General features: G+C 37.2%; 1 protein-coding gene across 9 annotated transcripts in view; it reads left to right on the top strand.

Moving 5' to 3' along the window:
* LCLAT1 (lysocardiolipin acyltransferase 1) overlaps positions 1-27817 on the top strand; it is a 112052-nt gene that overhangs the window by 38464 nt on the left and 45771 nt on the right. For 5 of the 9 annotated variants that reach the window (XM_053972962.1, XM_053972963.1, XM_053972956.1 and 2 more), the window contains 3 exons: positions 1319-1517; positions 13989-14135; positions 22627-22743. In XM_053972962.1, the coding sequence (XP_053828937.1) occupies positions 1319-1517; positions 13989-14135; positions 22627-22743 (463 nt within the window). Of the gene's footprint in view, positions 1-1151; positions 1214-1318; positions 1518-2287; positions 2415-13988; positions 14136-22626; positions 22744-27817 lie in introns of those variants that run through there. The other 4 variants (XM_053972958.1, XM_053972960.1, XM_053972961.1 and 1 more) reach the window with 2 other exon arrangements.

The raw sequence follows: 27817 nt of genomic DNA, 5'->3' as shown, positions 1-27817 counted from the left end.
TTTATCATTACTAAATGCGGTGAAATTAGGAGGGCTGATGTAATCAACAGTAAAGGAAATAGATTGTTATTTCTTGTCATGATGAAATTTAACTGGGTACTGATACTGTCACAAAATAACTTTTTCTCTGTTTGTCTTCAATTTTTTTTTATCATTTCAAACTCCCCAAAATCTAATACCAGTCTTTTCTTTGATTAGTTGCCTGGGCTTTATAATTTTGGGTTATTAAAACTAGTTTGTGATAACTTTTTCAGTCTAGAAGTTTGATTTTTAGCCCACACTACAGCTAGACCAAAATGATTTTAATATCTTTGTGAAAAGGATTCTGTCTTCTGAGAATCTTGGGGATTTAGGTTCAGGAAAGGAGTTTCAAAAAGATTTTGCATCCAACCATTTTGAGGCTCAGACCTTGTCTGCCTTAGGTTTGTATCCTTACACTCACTGCATTCTTAGTCAGGAGAAGCAGATTCTTGGTTTGGGTCTCGGAATAATAAAGTGCTCTTGTGCCAGTTGGACTTCAGCAGGGAAACTATGACCCTTACCTCTGTAATAAATTTTCACCTTCCTCACTCTGCTATCACATTTTACTTCCTTTCTAGGAGTCAGCAGGACAGTGAGGTGGGTCTTAATTTCAGTTTAGTTTGGCTTATATTAGGCACACACAGAGCTGGCAGAAATATGAACAGAAGTTGTTTTACTTTCTAGAGCTCTGTTTAAATCCCAGTGTTTGTTCTTTTGTGTTTTTTGGTGGTTTTTTGGTGTTTTTTTTTTGTTCTGTTTTGTTTTGGAGTTGGTTTTTTTTTTTTTTGAGAAAGAATGGGGAAGAGAGGGTAAAGAGGTAATTTGAAGGCCTTTTTCTTATGGTATTTTGCTGGTTTCTTTTTCTGTGCTGATTTCTTTTTCTGTGCTGGTTTCTTTTTCTGTGCTGACTGGACAGTGTGCTGTCAGTGACCCTGACCTTAGGGATAATAGATGGTTGATGCAATCTCTCCGTAGATTACCTACCAAGTTATAATCCATACTGACTCACTTACATTCCTACATGATAGTACTCCTGGAAAATCAGGGAAAGGTAAGTTTAGTGTAGTGATAGGAATAGAGTGCTTTTTAAGAAGTGCTGCTTAATTGTTCTTTCCTCTTCCATTGAACAGCTATTACTGGAGAAAAGCTGGCTGCTTTATTAGAAAACAGAAGTTTGTTTACCAGTTGTAATGTGAGCGAATAAGTGAAATTATATAATTCAAATTAATTTTTATTGCTAATGGGGTGATGTTTTTCTTCTGGGAGTAAAGCCATAATACCGAGATACTATTTCTAGGCCTTGCTGGAAATGGTGTGTGGTGCCAAGGTGGTTGTCACTGGAGATGGATTTGTTCCTGGAGAAAGGAGTGTCATTATCATGAACCATCGCACACGAATGGACTGGATGTTCCTGTGGAACTGCCTGCTGCGATACAGCTACCTCAGACTTGAAAAAATCTGTCTCAAATCCAGTCTCAAAAGCATTCCAGGATTTGGTATGTCACAAAACCCTTTAATTTGAAAGGAAAGTATGTTTAAATTATGTCCAACACAGTTCATAACCTACTAAATGACATAGGTTTAAATTCTGTTTCAGTATTTAAAAAAAAAACTTGTGTAAAACATGTGGCATGTGGAATGACTAAACCATAAATCTCCAGAAGACACCTGGACTACATGCCTAAGCATTTCTTTTTTAAGATATTGCATGTGCTGCTGTTGCTTGTAGGTAAATATATTTCTGCTTTACATACCAAAAGCATTTTTCAGGATGATGAAAAATGATTTTTAGTTTTTTCAAAGTCTCTTTCAGCATTGTAGTTTGGGTGCTATTTCACCCCACATCGCAAATGCTCTCATCAAGTTTCTTTCTTCATTATCCAATGTAAAACATTGTGGAGATTAAAAAAAAAAAGCTCTGTAGGCAATTGTAAAGTTAATGGTTCATTTTAATAACTAATTTTAAATTGAACTTGGCTATGCAAAATATTCTGTGCAGGATATGAAATCATCAGGATTTATAATGATGTAGGCTGGAAAGAGATCTGAGTTGCACATATTCAGAGAAATTGTTTCAGATAGTCCAAAAATTGTTCCACAAATGGTTTCTGAATAAATAGGCAGACTTATCTGAAATAAAAGCATCTCTGCATTTTATTTATCTCTTAGATTTATTTGCTGTTTTATACAAAACTAGCTTGGGCAGGATATGCGTCAACTTTATGATGTCGAAAGAGTAACCTTATTTATGGTTGCCTTTTGTCAGGCCATTTATCTGAACAGATAATTTTGGCAAGATTCCATCCTGAGGAGCTCTCCTACTGTTGCATTGGATCACATTCACTGTTGCATTGTGTTGCATTCAGTGCTATTTAAGTAACAGCAGCAACAGGGTAATGTGCTTTTATTTCCCTAACAGCCACATATTAAGGTCAATTTTACTTCACAAAAGAAAAATCTCTTTTAACATGAGAGGAAATAAGCAAATGCATATTAAGTATCTTCATTATATAGCAGAGATGTTTTGAAATCTTGGAATCAGCTGCCCGTGCAACTTTTTATAGCAATGATGGAAGATGAAATCAAGAATATCCTGAGGAAGATTCATAGATTTCTGTCTTCAAAAGTAACATACGTCTTATAATTAAAAAACTCATTTGTATTTATGCTTATTAATGCCATTAATAAAATTGGATGTCACCTCCAGGAGCTTGGATGCTAAGCTGTGCTTGGTAAAATGTAGTTCCTGAAAGGATGTTAGGAGTCATTTAGAGATTGTTGGGTTTTGAAATTTTTTTTTTTTAATTCAGTTCTCAGTTTTCTGCATAAACTGAGCACATCTAATATATTTGATCAGTAGGCTCAGGCAGATGGATCCGTGTCAGGTCAATATTAGCAGACCATGGTGCCATCTTTGTTCTGATATAGCATCTTAAGCCACTAACAAAATTCTGGGCTCATCCTCCACTTTGTGATGTAGAGGTGACACATGCAGACATTTGCTCCTGTTATTTCCATTATAAGATGACAATTTCTGGTGGTAGAGCTGACAGTTGGGTCAGTAGTGTTATAAACAACTATTTTTATGCCAGATCCCCAAGAATTCTCCACAGTACACGGGCTTTGAGGACTTTGGTTGCAATTTTGTGAATTATAGCTTATTTTTTAGTAAACTGTTAATGATGGATTATTAATCACAGAACGGGAGTTCAGCTAAACTGCATCCTTCACTGAAGCCATGATTTGATGTCCTGAAATTCTGAAAGATAAGCTTTTGTTTTATCTTAGTGTATCTAAAAAAGAAGCATTAAAAATGCATGTCTCTGTGTTCAGTCAGGCTGTGTTTTGGTTGGCATTTTCTTGCAAAAATATTCTGTGTATATATGTAATTAGGGGATTGTTGGAAAGTGAGACTCTTGGATTGAATGAAGACTGATGGAAAAAGATGAATCTGTATGAGGTTTGTTGGGGCAGGATCACTGCAGAGAATGGTGTCTAAAGAGGAGAACCCTAAACCTCATCAGTGACAGCAGAATTTCTTCCACTTATTGCTCTCAACCGTGCTGTGTTATATGACAGACCCGTAGTAAGTGTTTATTCAGGTTTTTGGCTTGTTTTTAAGTTGTATCCTGTGGTTTTTAACTAAATGTTTTCTTTTATGAGCTTGTAAAAGCCAAAAGATCACTTGGAAATAAACCAGACAATTTCAGTGCACTGCATCTGTAATGGATACTTTAGACGTTGATCGTTTAAGATATAATATTTGTGATAATTTAATGAGCTATTTTCATCATGTCTTTCAGATTTATCTTTTCATATATTTATATGGATTAGTTGTACATAGTCAGATGTATAGGGTTAGGGAAGTTTGAGACACTGGCTAAATGCAACTTCTAATAAATTTTAACCTAGTGGTAATCATGCTCTGAGTTTCAGAAATATTTGAGTGACTATACCGTATTTCTTTCTGTGCAATTTTTTGTGATCTTTCAAAGGCTTTTTTTTTTTTTTTTTCTAACAAGCATTAAATTTAAAATTATGTTTAAGATAAGATTTGTAATGCAAACCATCCGTATCCATGTTTCTGGAAGCCTTGCTGTATTCAGCATAGCACTTTTGTTGTCATAAGTTATTTCCCATTTGGGTGTCAAAATAGGTCTGTGAGAGATTATGCTCTTTCCAGTGGCATATATGATAGGTGAAAGGCAAAGCTGGGAATGGAAATAGATCCAGAGTTCTTATGGTCCCCTTTGTAGGTTAAAAGTGTAAAGGTATCAGATTTAATGAGTCTGTATTACAAGTAGGCCATTATTTTCTAGTTAATTATAATTAAAATTAGAGGATTCACTATTTCAAGGAGGCACATTAAGTCATTTATCTAGTTCTCAAGTTATTCATTCTTTGCATTCCAGTGTATGAAAAAAACCTTAAAATTGATTAAAGGTGAGCTTTAAAAAAAGAAGTCCAAAGGAAAACAGATGGTCCTTTCTTCCTGGAACTGTAGCTTTGGCTTGATGAATTGTGGGCTGTAAAGTTTTCAAAAAGAGATATTACGTTTCAGTAATCTCAATTTCAGAAACATTCTTGCAGCATTTCAGTACATCTTGCCAAAGCTGGTGTCTCCAGGGAGCACTACTCTGCTCTTGGCTGTTGCTGCAGTTTCTCATCTGACATCATCAGAAGCTACTGACACATTCTGCAGTATCAGTTTTCAAGGAGAATTTCTAATGGCATTGACAGCTTCCTCCATGGTCTGACATGATAGGACTTCTCTAGACTATTTGTAATAGATAGGAGCAATTAATATTCTCATCTATTCTCAATTAATTAGGAGTAGTCTGGGGAGTGATACAGATTATGCTGCAGTCATGTTCAGAATGTGCTATGGAACACATACTGTTCCTGTAGGTACCAAGGAACATACAGGGTAGTGTGGGATGACCAGATAATGTCTAGGAGATGGTTTTAATTTTTTTCTTAACAATTTCATTTGTGGAAGTCTTCTTGTGATAACCAGTAAGACTTCACTGGAAATAGGTATATGTTTTAATGATGGACAATATGGTTGTGTTGGATGAGCTTACAGTAATATTTGAATTTTAATAATTAAACGTGCCACAAGATGGATGTGAAAAATAAATTGAAATTTGGGTTTAATTTGAGCGCTATCAGATAAATTTATGGAAAAGTGAGAGAAGGTAACCAGAGGGACTAATGTCAGAGCATGGCTACTACATGACATAATATTAATTCTAGTTTTGCTTAGTGCAGATGAAAAAGATAAATACCATCATAATTCAGTGTAGAAATGTAAAATGTGTAGGTGTTGCAGGCACCATTGATGGACATATCTTGAAGACTTCCCTGTTTTGAAAAGGTCACTAAGGCTGCTAAAGGAGGGAATTATAGTTGAAGCAGACTGGACAGGAACAGGTAAGGAAAGGACAAGATGACAAAGAAAAAAGAGGAGAATAAGCAAAGCTGACAGCTTTGGAGTAGTTAGGAGCAGAGATAACTTGAGTAACTCTGTGCAGATCTTCGTCTCTGGATTCAAGTTATTCTGTGGCTAACATTGCTCTCAGAGAAGATTGCAAGATGTAGGAGCTTTTTACTCATTGTTTTCACTCATCTGTTCACTCACATGTCGTAGTTCACAAAGGCTCAAGTTAAATGCCAGGGGGAAAAAAAAGGATGTTTGCTCTGTTTCAGCACTGGGCTCAGCCCCACCAATCTTCTACTACACATCAGTTGATCCATTATAACTGTCCAAGTGTGCGAGCCTCGCCTGAAGCAAGCTCAAAGTAATTTGAGTCATCTTGTTTTTCAATGAAGCAGGGCAAAACAACTCAAATTATCCTGCCTTTGCCACAGGCTAAGAGCATACACACCGACAGCTATGATGGATCAGCTACCGTGAAGTAAAATATTGTTGTCACTAAGCCTAGAAAATTTTAACACTTAACTCAATTGGAGTGCAGCTAAAGCAGTGCACTGTGGAGAATCTGTACACATTTGTATTGACATGGAAGTGTTTGTACTGCCACAACTACTTCCATAGGTAGGGATGGAAATGCTTCAGCATAAAGCTTCTTTGATTAGGCAAAAGCAAATCTATAGGTGGATTTACATTAAAATTCTTACCAATTGAGCTTATTATTTAAAAAAATTAAATATATAACCTACTGAACTTTCTAGTATAGTTCCTGTGTCAAGTATCTTACATTAAAATAGTCTGAGAGTTTTGAGGAGCTGCGATGTTTTGTCTTCTAGCAATTCAATTATGAGCTGCCAGACTTAATTACCATAGAGTTGTTAACCTAGGTGAATTTGAAAGTAGAAGTTGAAAAGCATACTCTCTAATGGCAAGCATAATTGTTATTGTACCAGCTATTCCTGGTGAAGACTCTCTTTAAGAAATTTTAAGTGTGAATGAAGGATTAGTACTTTGCAGCAGAAATGCAGCTTAAGTTGGCTGTAACCTTATATGCCTTTTTTTTTTTTTTTCTTTAGTAGGGAAGAAAAGCTTAGGGGCCTGTTTCCCAGCTTGTCTCATCCAGGAAAGGCATAATAGATTTCTCCCACCCCTGTCAGGGAAAAAAAAAAACCCACAACCAAAGCCAACAAGCCTGTGTTCCATTAAACTTTTAAGGACTCCATTTGTTCTCTACCCCTTTTCCTCTCCAAAATGCACATCAAAAGTGTGAGATCAGATGCTAACTACTTTTATTCTCCCCATTTTACAAACAACAAGTGATAGAGGGAGAGATTGTTTTGTCCAAGCTTACAGAACAAATGAGAGCAGAATTAGATTGGCATGTTTTCCTGATTTGCATTCTTGTGCTGTTATCAGTGGGTTATGCAGCATCAGTACAGCTCAGCTCTTCAGGCTGGGTTCCTTTCATGGTCCCCCATGGAGGAGATGAAGCATCTGAAGAGGATGCAGGCCTTTGGAAGAGGTATTTTGTTGTAGAATCTCTCCCAGTTCCTGACTGGCAGTTCAGATGCCACATCTGTGGGAGACTCACACTATTTGGTAGAGCCTGCTTGTTCTTCCTCACAGTCTCACAACTGGAGGTTGTTTTCTGCATGTCTTTGGAGATTTTGGAGTGACATAGGCCTTTTCTCCAGATAGATATTGGGCAAGACTCATCTTTTTTAACACTTAGGTTTTCATGTGCTGTTTCACTGTATTGATGTATTTTTAAACTGCATCAGAAGAAGCTGCTTTCCAGCCATCCCAGAGCCTTTGCTGTAGTTTGCTTTACTTTTGAGTGATGTTATGTTATGTTATTCTGATTTTACACAGTGCATCAAATCAAATAAAATTGAAAATAAAGTTTAAGATGCGTACTGGAACCAGAGGTTTAATAGTCCATAATGACATTTATAGCATTTTGTAAGTGGCACTAATATAATGGTAGAGTTAATCATCTAATCGTCCGTATTCTATAAAAATGGCATAATTTAGGAAATGAAACGAAATTTTTAATATGAAGTGTCCAAATAATATCCTTCTGAACCACAATAAGGCACTGAATATTGAAAGAATACTTTCCAAGAAGATAGTATATCTCTGGGTGCTTTATATACACACTTATCTTGCTGCTTCTGTGACGAGTTTTTCCCACATGCTTTCACATGCTCTGTGTGTGTTCCTTGGCTGAAAGATACTAATTCTTTAATGGAATATTCTTTCTAGAAGGTTCCACGGTTATATTTTCACAGGTGAGGCACAGGCCACTGTATCTGACTAGCTTGCTGACAACATTGTTCTTGCCCTGACAAGGAAATCTTGTGCTGCAAACCTTGTTTGAAGAAGTTTCTAATTGTGTTCTCAGTAAACAGTAAGCTAAAGCAGGGGTTTGTACTGGCACATCCTATATTCTTCCACAAGACAATGAAGCAAAGCAAAGCAAATGAAGAAAGCATTAAGACTTGAATGTGACTTAAACGAACATAAAATTTGGAATAATTTGGTACTGAAATAAATGCATGAGAACTGTGGGGAAGTCAAAGATAAAACTAACTGATCAGAGCAAGACCAGAATATTTTTGTTTTTTTTCAGTTACCTTGAAAATCTGTGTTTTTAACATTGTTTGTTAATTGTTTTAATAGGGAAAAAAAAGGTTGATTAGGCTCCACATACATTGGAAGGGATGGTATTCTGTAGAATGTATGGTAGACTACATAGGGATATATATAGATATAGATATATATGAAAGATATAATCTGATATATATATCTGAATATATATATATCTGAAATATATAATGTTAACTGGAAATTACCATAAAAATAATTTTAAAAGAGATGTAGGTTAATGATCAGAGTCTGTTAGTGCAAGGCAATAGCAAAAGCATGGTGGTTTTGAAATGGACACCTCACAGATTGAATCAAATTAAGAAATAGACTGAATCAGATGATTCACTGTAAAACCAAGAGCACTACTGTGAATTTGTATTTGTGAATTTTATCTCTTAGTTTATCTTGTAATTTGCTTAAAGAATTCACCAATCAGATAGTAGTCATTCAATTCATTATACTCCGGTTAACTAAATTATTGGAAATGAGCATGGTTAAAGAAAACTTGCCAGGAGCAGAGATTGTACTTTATGAGATTGTTTCAAGAAGCATTTTTTTTTCTTTATTTTTCTAGTTTCTCCTCTCAAACCATTACATTAAACATAAAAAAAAAAATTATTTGCTTTGGGCTTTTAGATATAAAACTACCTAGGAAATAGGAACAACAGCAAAATGCCCAATTCTAATTGAATTTGCAGAAATGTGCTTATGAGTCTATACTGCATAAAACTCAATGCTGTATATGCACATTTACACCCTGGCTTCCTGTGTGATCTTCTATGAACCAGCATCTTTGCAGTACCCACAGATCTTTGAAACAGGGGACATTCACAACTGCATATTTGTTGCCTTGTGGTAATTTATGCAGCAAAACACTAGGAGTAACAAACTGTTAATGGGCCCAATTATTTGTGTACTGTGGGATCAGGAGCTTCCGAGTGATTTCCCTTATTAAGCCTGGATGTCTGGTTCCCTCATGCCTCAAAAGCCCTGATCAGGACCAGACCCCTGTTGAATACAGACACACTGAATAAGGCTTTTATTTTTGACCAAGATAGTGCTATGAAGAAACAGTGAGTAATCCAGTTGTAGAAAAGAGACAGGATGAATGAATATAATAGCAAAGCCCATAGTTAGGCCGTTTACCTTCCTATTTGATTCTGAAATTTTGAATCACTTATTGAATTTGTTTGCAGGGGGTTTAGTATTGTTAGTTGTTCTGTTACATTGCTACAGGTAACACACTCTAGATACCATTTTCTTGAGGTGTGTGTGTGTGTGTATGTTTGCTTTCAATATCAGCCATAATATCCCTCCTTGAGATGTGACATTTTGGAGGATATCTAATTTCTGAGGTTGAGTACAAAAAATTGTGATACAAAACCAAACAAAGGCGCTTTTTTGGCACAACTCAGCTCTTTCTTGCTTTTGTTTATTGTCACATCCACATTTGGTATCTGCTTACTTCCAAATTACCTTTGCAATGAAAACACACTAAGGAAATTTCAGTGTTGAGTGTTGTTTTCTTCTAAAGGATTTTGGGGTGAGGAAAATAGAAGTGCAGGGTCTTAGAATTTAAAAAGCTTTAGACTTGGAGCTGGCATTTTTAATACAATGCTGCAAATTCTTGACCTGCATAAGCTGTAGTTTGCTTTATCCCCAAGGCAGTAAGGAAATTCTGATGTACAGCACATCTCTCTATTTCAATAGCAGGCTTTTCTTTTTGTGGAAGCACATTTTTTTTTCCTGCACAGAATTACATCCTAATAGGATACATATCATTACTGTGTCTGTGTTCCTAGAGATTTTAAGCTGCTTGTTTATTTTTTCAGCTCTGAAATGTTGATTTAAAGGTCAATGCGGCTAGCTATTCTCTCTGGTAGGTTTTTGTACTGCTGTTTGGCAATTTGGAACAAGAGCTGTGCAGCATGATGCTTTTTGTATGCCTTTCCAAGCAATGTTAGTTATCCAAAATGTCGGCTGCGATAAGAAGATTATTTTAGCAAAGAAATGGATGTGCATTGTTATGGTTTCTTTAGCATTGCTGTTTCTCTGCTGTGTTTTTGTCATCAATGATTTCTTAAGAATCTGCAAATCCAAAGGCAACCATTTTTCCCCAGTCAAGTAAATGCTGCCTTTGCTAGGAAAATTCCTGTTGTCCAGGAGTTTTTAGACAACCAGAAATGCTGTGCAAAGAGAGCAAAATACATTTAATTCAGTTGAACAATATGTTGACCTAAACTGAATAGCAAGTTTTACTGCAGGCTGCACATGGGAAGGGACTGCCTTCTGCTGCTTTTTCATAAATATTACTGGTTAGCAAAACCTTTCATTCTGCCCATTGATTTATTGAATTCCTCCTGTTTCCCCATGCATTCCTATTTGGCTCCCACATCATGTCTTGGACTTGTAACATGTTATTTCTGCAGCAGCACGATGCAGACACACTGGAGTGGAAATCAAAGCAAGAGCTGCTTTTGCTTTGCTCAAAGGCAAGCAAAAGTGGGGCTTCCTTACCCACTTGACACTGCTGGGGTGGTGAGACATGAGAACAGCAGGCACTGTCCCCACTGGTGCATGAACTAGGGTTTTATAGAAATCAGGAATTCACAGTTTTGTTGCCTGGAGGCCTTGAAGCATGAGCAAATGTGGAAATTTCTCCACAGTCATAGATGGTAAAATAGTTTGGCCCAGTGTGCTGTGCTGGGGTAAGTCAGGAGGAAACCTGGGTCCTTTACTCTTGGTCATCTATCTGTTAGATAATCTCTTCTTTTTTGAACAGTCAGGACTGTTTTATCTAATTAGATATACACTTAAAGACAGACACATTCTTCCAGAATACTGGATGTTATTTATTGGAAAGGTTAGAAAATCAAACCTGTTGTTTATCTTAAAAACTGGATGCCTCCCAACTCCTTTCTCACTCCTTCTCCCTGACATCGTACTGTCATTACATTACTGCTTCTGTTTAATTATTCATAGTCCATATATAACACCACCACTTAGAGCAGGAATGAGAAACTACTGCACTCTATCCTCTGTTTTATGCAGTTTAGTCAGGTAAAGTACAAGTCACCCAAGCAGCATCTTTTGTTGGTAGCTAAAGGTGTTTATAATTGGATGCTCACAGTGTTGTTGAAGAATGATAGCTAGAGTGAGTTTATGTGCAAGTTTTGATATAATTTAAAGCCTTGTGCTGCATGAAGAAGGGTAGGAGAGAAGATGGGATCTGGCAGCTTTTTCCATATTCCCTTTGTTATGGACCCGAATCACTCCTAAGGAGCTGCTGACCTGGGAAAGTATCAGCAGGCTTCCTTAAGTGAGAATTTATTTTGCTCTTTGCTTCCATTCTTTCAGCCTACAGGCTATGCTGCAATGAGAACACAAGGACTGAATAACTTAGGCCTGATGTGTAATGCCACACAATAAAATGGCTCAGCACAGTACAGGTTTCCATATACTAACTTAGGTGTAGTGTCCTGTGTACAGAAAACATACAGAAGGTCTGGACTGAGAGCTAAGAACGATTGGAAAACACTGAAACCACAGTAGAACTTTCATAATCTCTGTGTATTTTTCCACTCTGTCCTGTGGAGCATCTGCATTTCACAGTAGTAAATGGTATGGTTCAAGGTGTTTCTTTTTCTGCTCAGAGGGATTTTGTCCTTTGCGTTGTCCATTTTTATGAATTTGCTATCAGATGAAGTATGACAGAATATCTCAAGTTGGAAGGGGCCCAAAAGACCATCAAGTCCAACTCCCTGCTCCTCACAGGACTGCCTAAAGCCAAACCATGATCAGGAGCATCAGTCCAGGTGCTCTTTGAACTCTGCCAGGTGAGATGCTGTGATGACTTCCCTGGTGACTGACCACCCTTTCAGTGAAGAACCTTTTCCTAATTTCCAATCTGAACTTCCCCTGATGCAGCTTTGTGCAGTCTCCACCTATCTTCTAGAGCAATGAAATGCTTGGGCACCATTTGGTATGAAAAGATGTCCTCTTTATATAACACGAGTGTGGAAATGAAGCCCTGATTTGTACGATTTCAAATACTAGTGTGGCACCATTTTTGTGCCATGTATTGTAACAGTAGGAAATTATTACATGCCAAAAGATAGCATAATTAAATTGCATCAGTTATTTTAAAGTTACTGTGAAATGTACCTTTTTTTTTCCTGCAAGCAATTTGTTAAACATGGATAGCCTCTGTTAATAAAGCTGTACTGACACTTCTTGATACTGCAGATGTGGGAATGTACTAGGTGCATAAATGCACATAAAATGTTGTGGTCAAAGTTGAATTTCCCTTACAAAGGATTTTTCACAAATATAGTATGCAAATATGAAAAGATTTGCTGAGACTGCATTCTGGGCATTTCTTTTCTTAAGTCATATAACCACTTCTAGTATTCAGTTATCTGAATATCATTGATTATCTGGATATCTGAGATGCATTAGATCCAGATTGCAGACAGTTTGTTAGTTATTCATGTTCCATCTGTTTAACTGATTTAAAAATTAGAAGTATTTACCCCATTATATAGCTCACAAATGTTTAACAATACAATTAATGTTTCTAACCAATACAGAAGAGATAATGCAGCAGGTTAATGTATTGTCCAGGCTGACTGACTTACAAAGCTGATGGAAAAATGAGTGACTTTAATAAGTAGTTTTCTAGCATATGGTCTGTATGAGATACTGCTATGAACAGAATATAAAGGAATCCTGTGAAGAGGAGCTGAAATGAAGGGCAAGAATAACATGCTGTAAGTCACCAGCAAAGGAAAAACAGGCTTTGAGAGTGGTGGTGAGCAAAGAGGAGAATGGGCAGCTGTGATGTTTTCTCTTTGATGTGCAGGATCTCTCTGCTGGTTTTCTGATGAGGTACAAGCTCGCCAAGTACACTGGCAAGGCTCTTCTGAGCCCTATTTAGGAAGGGAGCATCTCAGGCATGTGGTGGAGCTGGAGCCCTGATTTTTCATCCTGCTGTCTGAGCTAATGGACAGAACTTATGATATTATGTGATGTGCTGTACACTATATACTTGTGCCAAAAAGAGCCAAGAATACTTACTGAAGATAATTGGATGTGACCTCTGAGCTGCAGGGTCAGCAGCAGTTGCACTTACATCAATGCACTTACATTGTCAATTTGAGGGCAGGCTGCAAATCCTTGTGTGTATTAATACAAACAAATAGATATATATAATTTTTTATTCTATAATCAAGTGTAAAGATGAAAGTATTTTCTTCTGTGAGTAATGAAAATTATAAGGAGGTATATGTAATAAAGCCCTCAAAGGAACAGATACTTTCTGGTTTTAAATGCTTCACCTCAGAGAATCATGGCATTGTTTAGGTTGGAAAAGACCTTCAAGATTATCGAGTCTGAGCACATCCCTAAGCACTGCATCCCTAAGCAGCACATCTACACAGCTTTTAAATAGTCCCAGGGATGGTGACTCAAACACTTTTCTGGGTAGCTTGTTCCTAGGGCTAGCTTGACGATGCTTTTGGTGAAGAATTTTTTCCTAATATCCAATCTAAACCTGGTGCAACTTAAAGCCATTTCCTCTTGTTCTGGTGAATGTTACCTGGGAGAAGAGATCAACCCCCACCTTGCTGCAACCTCGTTTCAGGACAGCATTGACCCTATTCTTGGTCTGGTAACTTGAGTTTTGAGTTTTGAATGCATTTATGCATTCTTTTTTTTACCAATCCAGAATTCTTTTTACAAGATAACCAAGTGCTCTTAATCAGAGTTGATGACAGGGGGGCAGCAGATTTGGTCTAACCTAGTTTATAAAATTCTTTGGAATAACAGATACTGTGGAAGTTTCAGAGTGAAATGTTGCTGAAGGTGTATTTTTTTTAAACTTTAGGCTGGGCAATGCAGGTTGCAGCCTTTGTTTTCATTCAGAGAAAGTGGGAAGATGACAAGAGCCACTTCGAAAAAATGCTGGATTATTTCTGTGACATTCGTGAACCACTACAACTCCTCATCTTCCCAGAGGGAACTGATCTCACAGGTAGGCTGCATTTGTCATCCTCTCAGGTAATGTTCAACATGGAAATTCTTTGTTGTTTATGGAAAGAGTTTAAGAAAGTCCAAGGCAGGAGCAAGACTTGGTTCTCATGGGTAGTAGAAATGATAGTAAATGATCAAACAATGTGCTGATTCATGTGAGAGGCACAAACATAGTTCTACTGGAAGACTTTGCCAGTCTTCCTGAAATAACTTACATTGCACAGCATCTAGTGATTGACACTGCTTTTCATTGGTCAGTGCCATACATACACTGTATTAGCAAAATCAGGCTTCAAGACCTGGAATATATCACTCGCATGCTCCTATTTCCTGAATTACTGTGACAAAATAATTTCATACCAGTGAAAGAGGGATTGAAAAGGTCTAATGATTCTGTTTGATTTCTTGCCTAATGTTTTAAGAGGGAAACATGGAGAACTTGTTCCTTAGGCCATGTAAGCACTGGAAGCAGTCTGTATCTGCCTCTATAAAGGAAATATCTCTGTAAAACAAATGTTGAGATTATCATGGGAGTAAATATAATGAGTTTGACCCTGTATTATTAATTTTTAATCAAATATCTACCTTAATACAGGTATCTTATGGCATCATTAGGAAGCTGTTAATCAAAGTTAAAGACAACTCAAGTACCTATAGTAGAAAATACTGTATGAATGTTCTGTGGTGGTTTGTGCCTCCAGCATGATGCCTGATTGGATAAACATTATATTTAAATAGAAAATTAATTGCAATTAAGATTCTAACTTTTAGCTTATTTAAAATATTTTTGCTATTCTTTTCATTGCAGATATTCACAAATCATATTTTATTGCAAAGCTATGTCAGTAAGTAGTAGACATGGTATAAAAATAACTAGCATATGGTGCTATTTTTCCTTCTGTATTCCAAATATCCTTAAAATGGGTATGTGTGTAGTATTCAGATGCTATCACACTGTAGGGAATTATCATCACTTGATCAGCCTTCCTTGAAGAGAATCAATTCATTGAACATTCCTGGACTGTTTCACGTGACATCTCTTGTTGAATTGGTTATCTTGTATCTGAAGTTAGGAAGAAGGGTGGAATTTTCTTCACTAAAAGAATGGTGAGGCACTTGGACAGGGTGCCCAGAGAAGCTGTGGCTGCCCCATCCCTGGAAGTGTTCAAGGCCAGGTTGGATGGGGCTCTGAGCAACCTGGTCTAGGTTGCGCATGGTTGCAACCTGGTCCAACCCTGCCCATGGCTGGGGGTTGGAACGAGGTGATCTTTAACATCCCTTCCAACCCAAACCATTTCAAGATTCTCTGAAATTATCTCACTTCAACTTTTTTTCTTTGAATTCATGAGGAACTGTTTCCTCCTAGCTCTGAATTATGAGGTACAATCTGTATCTTACTCATGGAGTCAGAGACACCTCCTTAGAGCACTCACACTCTCTGAACAGGTGTTTCCATCTCAAGATGTCTGAAGGAAATGGATTGTTTGGAATTTATTCCATAAATTATGTATGCCTTCTGATCTCTAGAGGAACCTGATATTCCTGAGAGACAAGAGATTTTTAAAGAATTGAGGAAGCTTTGTACTGCTTTAAAAAAGATTTGGCTGAGGACTGAGACAGCCGCAGTGTGTTAACATTTGTGCTGCAGAGTCCAAAAGGCAGTGGTGAGGATGCTCCCACAGCTGCTTAAGGAAACACAGGGTTTTCTCTGTGCTGTAGTTACTGATATAAATGACTTAGGCTAAACTTCAGTATAAGCTGTTGATACCCTCCACTGAGAAGCTCATGGGAACAAGTTTCTTTATTTAATTAATAAAAAAACTAATTGAATTTCTGAACACAGGTTGTTGACAGATTTATTTTTTCTCATTTGGTAATATAATTCTGTTGTTCTGATTTCCCTTCTTTATACCTGTGTAACATGTTCTCTTTAACTTCACAATGCCCGGTGGAGATGCACTAACTGTGCTGATCTTCTGAGGTCGCCACAGGTGGGTGTGAGCAGCCCAGGAAGAAGCAGAATGATGGGAAGGATGGAGTGATAGGTAGGGAAGACAATAGGGCACTGCTGTGCTGGCTTCTGACATGTTAAACTGTCCTGTGTTTACCACTCTTAAATTGCCATCAAGTATTGAATGCCACTTGGATACTGCATTTGTGCATAAAAGAATGAATAGAGATGGACAAAACCCTGGGGTTTTTTCTCTGGAAGCAAATAGCTCTCCCTCTCTGATTGTCTTCACAGGAAATACTGCTTAATATATATTTTAAAGTACTGTAGGAGACAAGAAAAAATCCGTTGACAAGCTAATCCTGACCAAGCAGTAAATTTATGCCATATAAGAATGCTATAACATAATATATGTACCATTTTGAAGAAATTATTTTCAGAAAACTGTTGCATTATTGACATATTAGAACCTGTTGCAACCTCATGTTCCATCCTTTAGAGTAAGAAATAAACTGTTTTTTTCTGAACAGTTGCTCAGAATTGTAGAGAACATTTTGCAAAAATAGAGGCAGTGACACTTGTTTTCTGGCCAAATGGTAAAACTGCTAATTACTTCTGAAAACAAAATTCCTCTGGTGCTTAAAATGAAGAGTAACATTCTACATGACTGAATAGCAAAATTGCTGTGCAGCTCTGTGCTGCTGTCAATTTTATCCTCCCAGTGGCCATGTGACGATGATAGATTTACTCCTCTTTATCATATTTTCAGGTATTCGAGAATGAAATTTCAAAGAAATGTAAAGTAAGACTGTATATATGGGCTACTGCCTCACTTTAAGGTGGTGAAGTACTTTGCTGTGGAAGGTGCTACATAAATAAATTTTAGAAATAGTAATGTCATGAACCCTGAACATTGTATTTGCAGACTGGATTGCATAGGGGCTGAGGTAATAATTACTTAATTGTATACTTATTTCTGATAGGTTGGCCATCTTTTCACTCTGGAGTACTTGAAGGTTAAAGCTCAAAGGTATTTTATTGTAATTGTTTAAAAAGAAGCCCTCAGCAGGTAAACATGTAGCCAGACTTTCTGAAGCCCTGAAGAAAACAAAGCAGCCATGAGTCTTATGCTTCCAGAAAGCTGGAATACAGCCCACCACATTGCCTGTTCTTTTGTTTTTCCTGGTGTTCCTTACAAGATTGTTTGTAGTAATTCTTCAGAAAGCAATAACAGAAAAAAAGAGTTGCTGTGTTGCTCTGTGCCTGGTAAAGCCTCATTTCCTCTGGATTTGTGTGTGCATCCCTGTACGTAGTCCTTTCTCCGTACCAATGCTCCTTTTCCTGTGTGTTCCCTTCCATGTGATGTTTCCTCCGCAAAGCTCCTGCCGCTGCCGTGGCTGTGGCTGCCCCCGGCCAGTCCCGTGTCACCCGACGGACTCCGCATGCCGTGCTGAGAGCCCTGGCACGCCAACAGCCACGGACCCTGCCCTGCATTCACCCTTACTCACATCTCTACTCTCAGAAGCTTGCCTTTACCCAGGTTTTTCTAAAGCTTCTGCTGGGCTGGATTATCTTTGAATCTCTTGTCCCTGATAAACTGTGTTTGCAGGGGACAATAGCTTCAAAAGTTAAGGGGAACAAACAGGTGGACAGAGTGTGATTGCACAGAGCTTTTTTCCTTGAGGAACAACTAAAAATCAAGTAGGAAATCTTGCTGAAGTTCAGATTTTGGCAGGAGTGATGTGATGTGGATGACAGAAGGTAACACTGAACTGCAGTTGGATTTTTAACTTTGCTAGTAAATGTGAAGTGCGTTGGTAGTGCAAAGAAAATATTGATCAGAAGCACTGAAAGGGGTTACTGTAACGTGGAATAGGTTGAAAGTAGCACAAGTAAGAAAAATTGCTTCATTTTTTCTCAAAATATTAACTGTGAGCCAATAAAGCTTTATCATATCTATGCAAACCTCTAATAGGTAAATGAGGATTTTATTTTTTATCCAAATTGAGAGACTTTTGGAGTACTCATTTACTCTTTCACTGTCTGGCACTAATATAATTTGAGAGTACTTGAAGTCATAGAAGAACATGCATGTTTTTATCAGTGCGTTTTTATCACAAGTGAAATTAAAGGAAAAGGTAGTACTTGATATTAAATTTCAGCTCACAAACTAAAAACATCATTTTACTAAAAAAAATTGAAGTTGTTCATTTTATGCACAGCTTTTCAGGAGCAAAAGCGATTTAATGTCTTTAAAATCTGTAACTCAAAAATAAAAAAAATGTGTTAGCAACATTTCTTCCTTCAGTTACTTTAAATGAAATTTTGAAGTGTGGTGCTTCTAGAAAATGCTGACTTTGAGCTTTTCCAGTAATTTTAGAGTGTGGCAAATGGGATTTGGAAAATATATGATCAAATTATTTACCAAAGATGGCATGTGACCACAAAAAATTTTGGCCAGAGCCCTTAAATTCTTGTATTTTTGTGTAGTTTGATAGTTGCTCTGCAGAAATGTCTAAAGACTCAAATAAACTGGATGGTTGTGCCTGTCACCACCCCAAAGAATATGCTCTGAGCACCTGCATACATTAGCTGAAGGAGATGGGGGAGGAGAGGCAAGTTGGTGTGAGACCTGAGGAGAAAGGGCATGAAGCAGCTCTGGAAATGTCCCACATCACCCTCATTTGATAAACTGGTGGCTTTCCATAAAAATAAGTTATTCTCCTTATTCTTTTTTAACAGTAAATAGAACAAATGGGTTAAAATACTCCTAATGGGAATGATGAGCAAAAACTTGGGGAGTAAATTTGCTTTGACTTAAATACAGTGTAAGAAAGAAAATAGTTGTTCTTAGAAAGCAACACTTGCTCAACTCTTCAGAGGGTTTGGTGACAGGGGACATTACCTTTAGCCAACCAAATGATGTGAGTGGCCTTTTGAGACTGAGGTAAACTGTGTGCATTTCTAGGCCCTGTTTCAAGAGCTGCTTGATGCTATTTGTGTCAGTAGTTTGGAAGAAAAGAATATATGTTTTCTCTTTTTAAGGAAGTTTTTAGGCATCTTTCATCTTTTTTTTGTTTTAATTATTCCACCTAAGACTGTTATAAACTTGCCTATGGAACAATAAGACATCTGCATAAGTTTTGCTGCACTGACAGTGTAGCCTGGTCTATTGATTATGGGATTTTAAAGAGATGTTGGTTGTGTGAATTCCCTCAAGTTGCTGAGGATGTAAAAATGAGTTTCTAATTTCCTGGATTGGTTTTCTAACCTCTAGGTTTCATAGAATGGGGAGCATTGCATGTTCTGCCTTTTGTTGGCTCTGGTTCTGAGCAGCAGAGTTTGCTCTGAATCTCCCCCCAAAAGTTTGGGCACCGGTGTCTGGCAAAAGGATCTCAAACAGCAGTGGGCACCAAGGTCCTTACATTGGATGAGATGGCAGTCAGAGCATTTAGTCATACGTAATGAAAGAGTAAGAAACTGGGTTTTTTTTCCAATGCCAAGATTATGGGAAGGGGAGGAAGGGCATCATTCCTACTTTTTTTGTAGTGTGGAGTCTTATCCTCCCCTCGCTTTCAGTATATCATCAAAGCACATTGACCTTCCTGACTTGCTGTAATAAATAATGTTTAATGCACAAAGAGCTGTTATATAGGCTTTGTAGTTGTTAGGAAGGGGAGAGGGAGATGATTTTTCCAGATGACAATGATCATTGTATTAGCCAGGAGCATTATTCTAGTTGTAAAATCCCGTTACACTAGGGTCATGCAAAATGGGAGGGGAGCAGTCTCTGTTATATAAAACTTAGAGTCCAGAGGCAAGACAGGCATACAAATGTCAGGAAATAGCTGAATAGTGTTGGCCAGTGTGCTGATGTCCAGCTGTTCACACATGTCAGAAAGGCAGTGTAGTAAAGGGAAATTTGGAAGATGTTTTGCAGATGTTTACAGTGAGTTCTTTCCAAGTACAGGGAGGTGGACCTAGAGGAAGTTTAAAGATGATTACTTCAAGGCGATGGGCACTGGAAGTCCCAGATTTTTCTTGCAGCATCAATTAAGTTTTACTCAGAGAACATAAGTGCCCTTTCACTCCTTGCTTATCTTTGGTGCAAGTTAGGCGTGTTTTGCAAACACCAAGGAGCATTTTCATGCTCCCTGTGAAGCAAAGTGCTAGTGAGCAGACACACTGAGATAGTTCTTCTGAGTGCTTATTAACTGTGTGCACTTTGAGGTGCTTAAAACTTAGAATTTTTTTTTACACTGCTTAACTTTATGTAGATGTGTATGGCACTTGTGTCTCAAAGCTCTGATTGACTTGATTTGCAAATTGCAAATTTTCTGAAGTGAAACCCAAAGTTGGATATGCTGAAAATGAAGAAGATGATACTTCTGTCCTTTGGAAACAACAATACATTACCCGAAGAACTTTTGTGATAAATTAATTTAAAACATTTTACTTGAATCATCCCAGAATCTGGAAAGGAACTCTTGGTTTGGATATTTTTTATAGGAACACACTTGGTCATCAGTGTCATTTCTTAGAAAATAGTTTTAGTTCTTGAGCTAATACTGGTGCACCTAAGAGGTAGAATCTGTTTTTTTTTGGAGGAGCATTTAATAATTACCAGATTACTGTTGCCTCTTCAGCTGTTCTGGCTCACTTAGCAAGTTTTGCCATTGCAGTGGGAGTCTGCAAGGCAAGCCCCCTTTGCTGATTCAGAATAGTCATTTACACTATTGAATGGAGTAGTAGTTGAGCAGACAAAAACAGATATTCTGACCATGTGGTTAAATACATAATGTATATGTCCACGGGAAGATAAATTATAGTTACGTAGCCAAGTGTAATTTTAGTATTTCACACATTCCGTAATTTTAGAATACTTTTTGAAGTTGTAATATTTTTCAATTATTTGTATGTTTTGGCAATTTGGCAAGAATTAAATCTTGGATCCTCTTTGCTGAATCACTTGCTTGGCTACTGTGCAACAGCTTTCCTTTCCTCCAAATCACATGGTCAGGAAATCTGTGCAGTGAATCTTAAGGCTTGCACACATGAAAAGCAGCACTCTCAGGCATGGAAACAGTAGGTCACAGGGAAAAGATACTTAGTATGATAATATGTTATAGCATTTATTAATTGGTAGACAAACCTTTAGAGGGGCATCAACATTTTTGAGAAATAAAGAGGTCATATAATTTAGGGAAAAAAGAAAGATAGGGGCATGCTGCATTACAGCAAAAAGGAAATCTCTCACTGCTGTTGATTTGTTCACTTGTGCTATTGTACTTTTACAGGAAAAATTATGGTTGTAAAAGGAAGGATTTATCTCTAAGTGTCACTTCTGTTGAATGATTAAAAAGCAATATATTTTCCATTACTTTATCTCCCATCTTTGTTAAGCTTAACTGTGGACCCTTAAAAAAGATATTTTTTTTGCTTTAAAAAAAAATAGATTGCTTAAGCAGTGATTTTGTTCCATACATCTGTTGCTGGGATTTTGTCTTTTAAGCACCTGTAAAACTTCATAAATATGAGTTATTAAATAAGTTATTTGCTCAAATTGATTTTTGCCATGTTGCCAAGGGAACACTGCTTATGTCCATTGCCTTTTAGCCCCAGGGGAGGCATAGCAGGACCCACAGTAAAGAACCTAGTGTAGCCAGCAAAGTCCATTTGGCTGTTGACTGAGATTGCTTGGAAGAGCCTCCTGCACATCACAGGAGAACAAATTGCCTCCTCTCCACCTGTCAGGAGTTTTGCTTTGGTGGCCTTGTCTTCCTTGCTTAGTAGTCTCTCTCAGCAACCATCCTTGGAAAGCCTTTGTTTTCTCATGAGAGGTTTTGATTACCAGAGGTTTGAAACACGTTTGTCATGGGGTTTAGCCACGGTACTTTCCAGCTGCCTTGCGTGTACTGTGTGTACAGTGGCAGGTATGTGTTGGGGCACTGAGGTGCTTGGTCAAAAAGTTAAAATGGGGAGCTATGTGCAGCACAGGTTGATGAATAAAACGTGGCGAGTTCAGAATGAAGATATAAAATACCGTTTTAAGCTAGTAGGTTAACTGCTTTCCTCTTTTTAATATTTTCTTTCTGAAAAAAAGTTTAATGTGGTTAAACACTGACTTCGGGATATTTCTGTTCATAATATCAAACCTACATTTTGTAGGTTTTTTGAGTTGAAAAACCCCCAAAACACAATGGAGCCAATTAATACATTTTATTGTAGATTGGGTATTGAAGTGTACAGAGAACTATTAACAGACTATTAATTCATAAATTCCAGATTGCTTTTGATAAAGTATGAAAGATTTGATGATGATTTGCTAAAATGAAATCAGAGGGTAAAAAGGCTTTTCTTGCAATCCACATGGCTCTTCCTCATACCATGGTATGGCCAACTGAAAGCACACTTGTGTCTGCCTCCACATCCCCATACTGTGTGAGCTGCTGTTGTACCATTCCTGTCGTGTAATCATTCCATTTAATCCATTGTCTGCTTGCACAGTAACACAAAGTGCTGCTTCTCCTTCTCTCCTCAGACAATACCAAAGCCCGCAGTAATGAATTTGCTGAGAAGAACGGACTTAAAAAATACGAGTACGTCTTACACCCGCGAACAACCGGATTCACCTTTGTGGTTGAGCGTCTAAGGGAAGGTAATCCTGCTCTGTCCTTGTTTTTCCTTTGAAATGATTGTAACATGGAGAGATTTGAGAGACTTGATAACAGACACTGATATCAGGAGTTATGCAGGGAATGAAAGCAACTTTTGTGTTGTTTTGTTTTAAATATTTTAGCTTGTTTAGCAGTCTTACATCAGAAAACTAGTGGAAAAAATCCCAAGGAAATTCAACCTGTACCGTCCTCAGCCCCAAGTGGGTGGTTGACACTGAGCACACAGGCACGTATGTCAGTGCCCTCTTTGAAAAGGCTTCTGGGTTTAATTCTGAGAGCTGAGTAAATGAATTGTTATGTTAAATGGAGAAGGGGAATGCACAGCAGCATGGAAATGCAGCAAGTCAGCTGCCCAGTGCTGCCAGGTGTTTTGGATGATGGTGACTCAGAGAAGCTGTGTTGAAATACAAGTTGTGCTGCTTGGCAGGGTGGTGGGCAAGAGAATGTGTGATACTTGCTTTTTACCCAGAAGTGGTTTTCCATCCCAGTATTAATCTAGGGGTTAGGCTTGAGTCCCTATTATCAGGAGAACAGAGTATGAAGATGTGATTGTTACACTGAGATGTCTGGGAGTTGTTTTGGGAATGGGCACATTGAGGAGGTTTGAGGCCATCAGGATGTAACCTTTAAATGGTACAGATGTGCAGATGTGCCAGGGATTCAGGTACAGATGAGTGAATATTTGCAGGATATATGGTTGAAGAAAATAAACATGTACAGTAGATATGAAGTGACTTTTTTATAGGCTGATTCTTCAGGGAAAAGCAATTCTAGATCTTTAACACATGCTGGTTATTTTGAGTGCCAGAAGAAGAAGTTAGAGATTATTAAAAAGAATAGGGGCCTTCTGGTAGGTTTTTTTGCTAGCTGGAATCTTTGCTTGGATTTTCGAAGCAGACCTGGCTTGCATTTTACCTGCTTCCTTCTAAGCAGATAGCCTTAAATCACTGCAAGCACTTTGGAATTTTGTCCAGCTGGACAATCCCATTTCTCTATTTGACCCTATTAGTATTGCACATTCAGAGTTGGAGACCTTAGATTTTCATCTCTCTTGAATGTTTATTACTCAGTTTGCTGTAATAAAAAAATTTGCCACATACACAGTTTCAAAAGCTTGCTTAACTTAAAACTTCACAGCATTAAGTTAACCTAGTGCATAACAGTATTTCAAACCTGGAATAAATTTTCAGTTAAAGAAATGTTTTCCACTTGAAATATTAATAGCTTTAAAAAATTTCTGTATTTGCTGCAGGAGCAAGCTTTGTGGTATACAGTAATTTTCTAATTTTATAAAAATGTTTTTCTCTTTCATTGCTCTATGAGCAATCTTTGCAAATGAGGCGGTTGGGTTATAAAAAGGAAAATATTTGAGACTGATTAACTGATTTTATGCAGTAGAAAGCTGGGGAAAAAACAATAACGGTCCAGCCTTTGAAGTGGTTTTATGCCTCCTTTTTATTTAAGGCAGGCAAATATTGTGTGAAGTATTAACGTCCCTTTTGTGTTGAATTTCTAGATATTGGATACTTTGATAGGCATCATAAGCTATATATATTATAACTGTATACTATTATGTAGTAAATTGTGCGTGAGAAGGTAGTTCAAGTAGCATTTTAAAGTACTTAGTTATTACTTGTTAATTTAAGAATTGGTTTACAGCTGCTTCCAAGTGTGCGAAATGGGGACCATTTGTGTTGAGAAGTTTTGGGGTATTTTTTATATGTGTATATATATACAACCCAGCTGTAGTTGCTGGACTTTAAAATACTTCATTATATCATATAGATGTGCAAATCTATATCTATGTCTATCTTTTCGTCTGTACAATATAGATATCAAGGCTGATATTCAGATGCAGTTGGTACTTGGTGTTATTGTGCATCTCTGGTTTGAGTTATAACTTAAACTGATAGAATGCTTTCTTACAATCCTAATTTCTCATACTAGCAGTAGTAAATAAAAACCAGGACTGTCAAGGGATATAGTGTTAACCTGAGTCTCCATTTCTGAATTGTCTTAATGCAACAGTCATAGTAATAATCATAAAAACAGATTTATTTTCTTTTTTTACTGCTGATACCTGCAGGCACAGAGCAGTGTGTGTGACTTCAACATGCAGGAGGGAGTGGTGGAGATTTTAACATCATGTTTACGTCTTTGAAAGTATTTTTGTGCATAGATGACAACCTTACTGCCCTGTAGCTCTCCTGTGAATACATTTTGGCTCGTGGCTGTTTTCCATTCCTGAGGCTCAAGTGTCTTTTCTTCAGGCCTGAGTACATTATTTTGCTCCAAAAATAGGTTGATGAAAAGAGGGGAAGAATGTCGTTAGAAGTTTAACTGCTTTTCAAATGCTCAAGAAAGTAATTTAATTTGGCAAGAAGCCCGATTAATATGCATCACAAGCTGTAGCATGAAAGAATTACCTGTTATTATATAAAAATTACTATTAGTGACCCTTCTGAATAGGAAATGAAGAATCAGGTAAAAATAACCTTCAATAAAATTTTGCCTGTATCTGTGCAAAGGAGTTTATTCCTGGAGGAAGCACTGTCTGCACCCTGCCAGCATAAACTGAGCAGTTATCTGTTCTTTGCTTTCCATAGGTGGCAAAAAGCACTCAAACTCCTCTGGCTGGCTTCTCTTTCTTATAGGGTCATTATTTCAACTATTTGGTCTCTTTGGCCCAAAGATGTTGCTGTGATGTTTTCTAAGTCACTGCTGAGATTATGGGAAAAGAAAAAAATATCTATATGATGTCCACCAGAAAACAAGAAAAGTTGTTTAGGTAGCATATTTCCTTGGCTTTTGAGTCATACCTTTTCTTTCCCCATTTTGGTTCATCTAAGTGGTAGCTCTTCCCCCCTAAGATGTCTCTTCTAAACAGAAACCCACATAGAAGCTGACTGGTTTTTACTTTCATTATGCTCAGGTGCCAAAACAGTAAAAATATAGTTTTATTTTTAAATGATCACATTATTGTTTTCTCATTCATATAAACCATAGAATCACCCAAGAGTAAACACAGAACATGCTTTAGATGTATTATTAATTATGTATATACTCAAAAGAATAAGGCTTTCAGCTCTTGCTACTTTTCAAGCAAGAGATACCTGGTTGGTTGACTATTGATGGAAAGCTAAGAGAAATAAAATAGGTGATCTGCTTCTTTCTAATTCTGTTCACTTGATCAAGTGAATAATTTGTCTTGTCTGAGCTGTAAGGAATCCTGATTTCAATCAGCACCTGGTAAAAAACTACTAGAGATTTTTGCGGGATTTCTTTGAAAGACAGTGTAAGAACATATGAATGAGCAACAGAAAGTGAACTCCAGGCTCCAAAATGAGGATTGATCATTACTTTTTTTAGTTCATCCATCTCTTAAACCATCTCCTAAAATCATATTTAATCCTTTTTTTTTAAGCCTGAAATCTTGAGTAGATGCTATGTATGAAGTAATTTTTGGCAGAACTTGAGTTAAGGTAACTAATCTGCTTTTACAAAATGTGGGACTTTGAAAATGGCTGAAACGCAAAAGAACTTAAATAAGACTTTTATAAAATTATGCCATTAACAATGTTAATTGAAAACATTTGTGGTTTATATAATGTTCTTGAAGATCCAGTTTGTGAGATCTTTCTATAGGAGGTCAGGAGGTTACTCAGAAATGACATCTAAGTTTTCAGACCTGTTTGTATTTTATAAAGTTTTTTCTGAAGTGACAAATGACATTGAAAGTTCAGCTGACTTGAATGCTCAGTTTCAAAGAGATGGAAAATAATACTGGTTTGATTTGATTCAATATTGTCTGAATTCATTGAATTACATGTATTATCTTGGCATAATATCTGTAATTGTAGCCAAATAGTCTGTCAAGAGAAAATAGCTGTTTACGAATGTTTTCTTAAAATTGCTTCATGGCTTTTAAGCATTTTCTCAGGACTAAATAAACAGTAAGTGTTAAGACAGAGCTAACACTTTAAAGCATCATTAGAAGATTATTCATGCTTTTGTAGACAATCGTTTCTGCCAACATTAAATTTAAAATGACCCCTTTTTGACCCTTCCTCTTCAGCCATCAACAGTCTTTAATAGCTGGATACATTGGACTGGATGTTCCCATTATGGGGTTTATATTTTACTGGTTGTACAGTATAATGACTAGTCAGAATTAGTTGTCTTATTATAATATTTCAGCTTTGAATTTATTTCTGGTTCATAATTAGCCAACTGAAAAAATACTGCAGATAACATCTGCCAACTGCAGTATCACAAAATAAACAAAGATACAAATTTAACATGCTTGCCTTCATTGCACATCCTTACTGATGAAAAGAAACTGTGATTCTCATCCTTTTTCCACGATTGGTTCAGAATTGATAGTTTTGCCCTAAAATTAGTGTTTATACACACAGTTGAAACTAATCTGTATCTTCTAGTGTTCATGCCTGGGGTTTACAGTGGCTTCAGTAATTACATGCAGGTATTCAAGCAGATTCATTGCTAGGCAGGAAAGTTTTCTTTAGGTGTTCAGTCCAGGTTATCTCTATATAGAACTGTAAATGCTTTAATCCTGGGATGCTTAGTGACTATTATGTAGATTCAGTAGTAATGTAGATTCAGATTTTCTGGCAGTTAGAGTATGCAGATATGCATATATATGTACTGAACTCTTCATGGCATTTAATTGGGTTCTGGTACAATTTGCTTACATGGCATTTTTGAGCTAATGATGTAGGGAGACAGGTTGTGATTTGCAGATCAGTGTAGAAGGCATTCAACAGGAGATGATGATTAACAGTTCCTGAAAGCTGACACATGGTTTGGCTCCCCTTTGCTGAGGTGTGAAGTAGCCAGGGTTAGGCAGCAGGTCTTTGTGAGCAATGCCTGGACATCCTTGCTGTGCACCAAGAATATTTATTAGTGAAACCCTTCAGCTTGAAGTAGCCAGAATTTATGAGCTCTTAGAGTTTTTTTCTTACTTTTACTTACTTACTTTTCTTACTTTTTTTCTTACTTTTACTTAAGTTTTCTTACTTTCTTTTTCCGACTTTG

This window comes from Vidua macroura, chromosome 3 (assembly GCF_024509145.1).
Source record: "Vidua macroura isolate BioBank_ID:100142 chromosome 3, ASM2450914v1, whole genome shotgun sequence".
NCBI lineage: Eukaryota > Metazoa > Chordata > Aves > Passeriformes > Viduidae > Vidua > Vidua macroura.
This window is presented reverse-complemented; position numbering and strand designations above follow the sequence as displayed.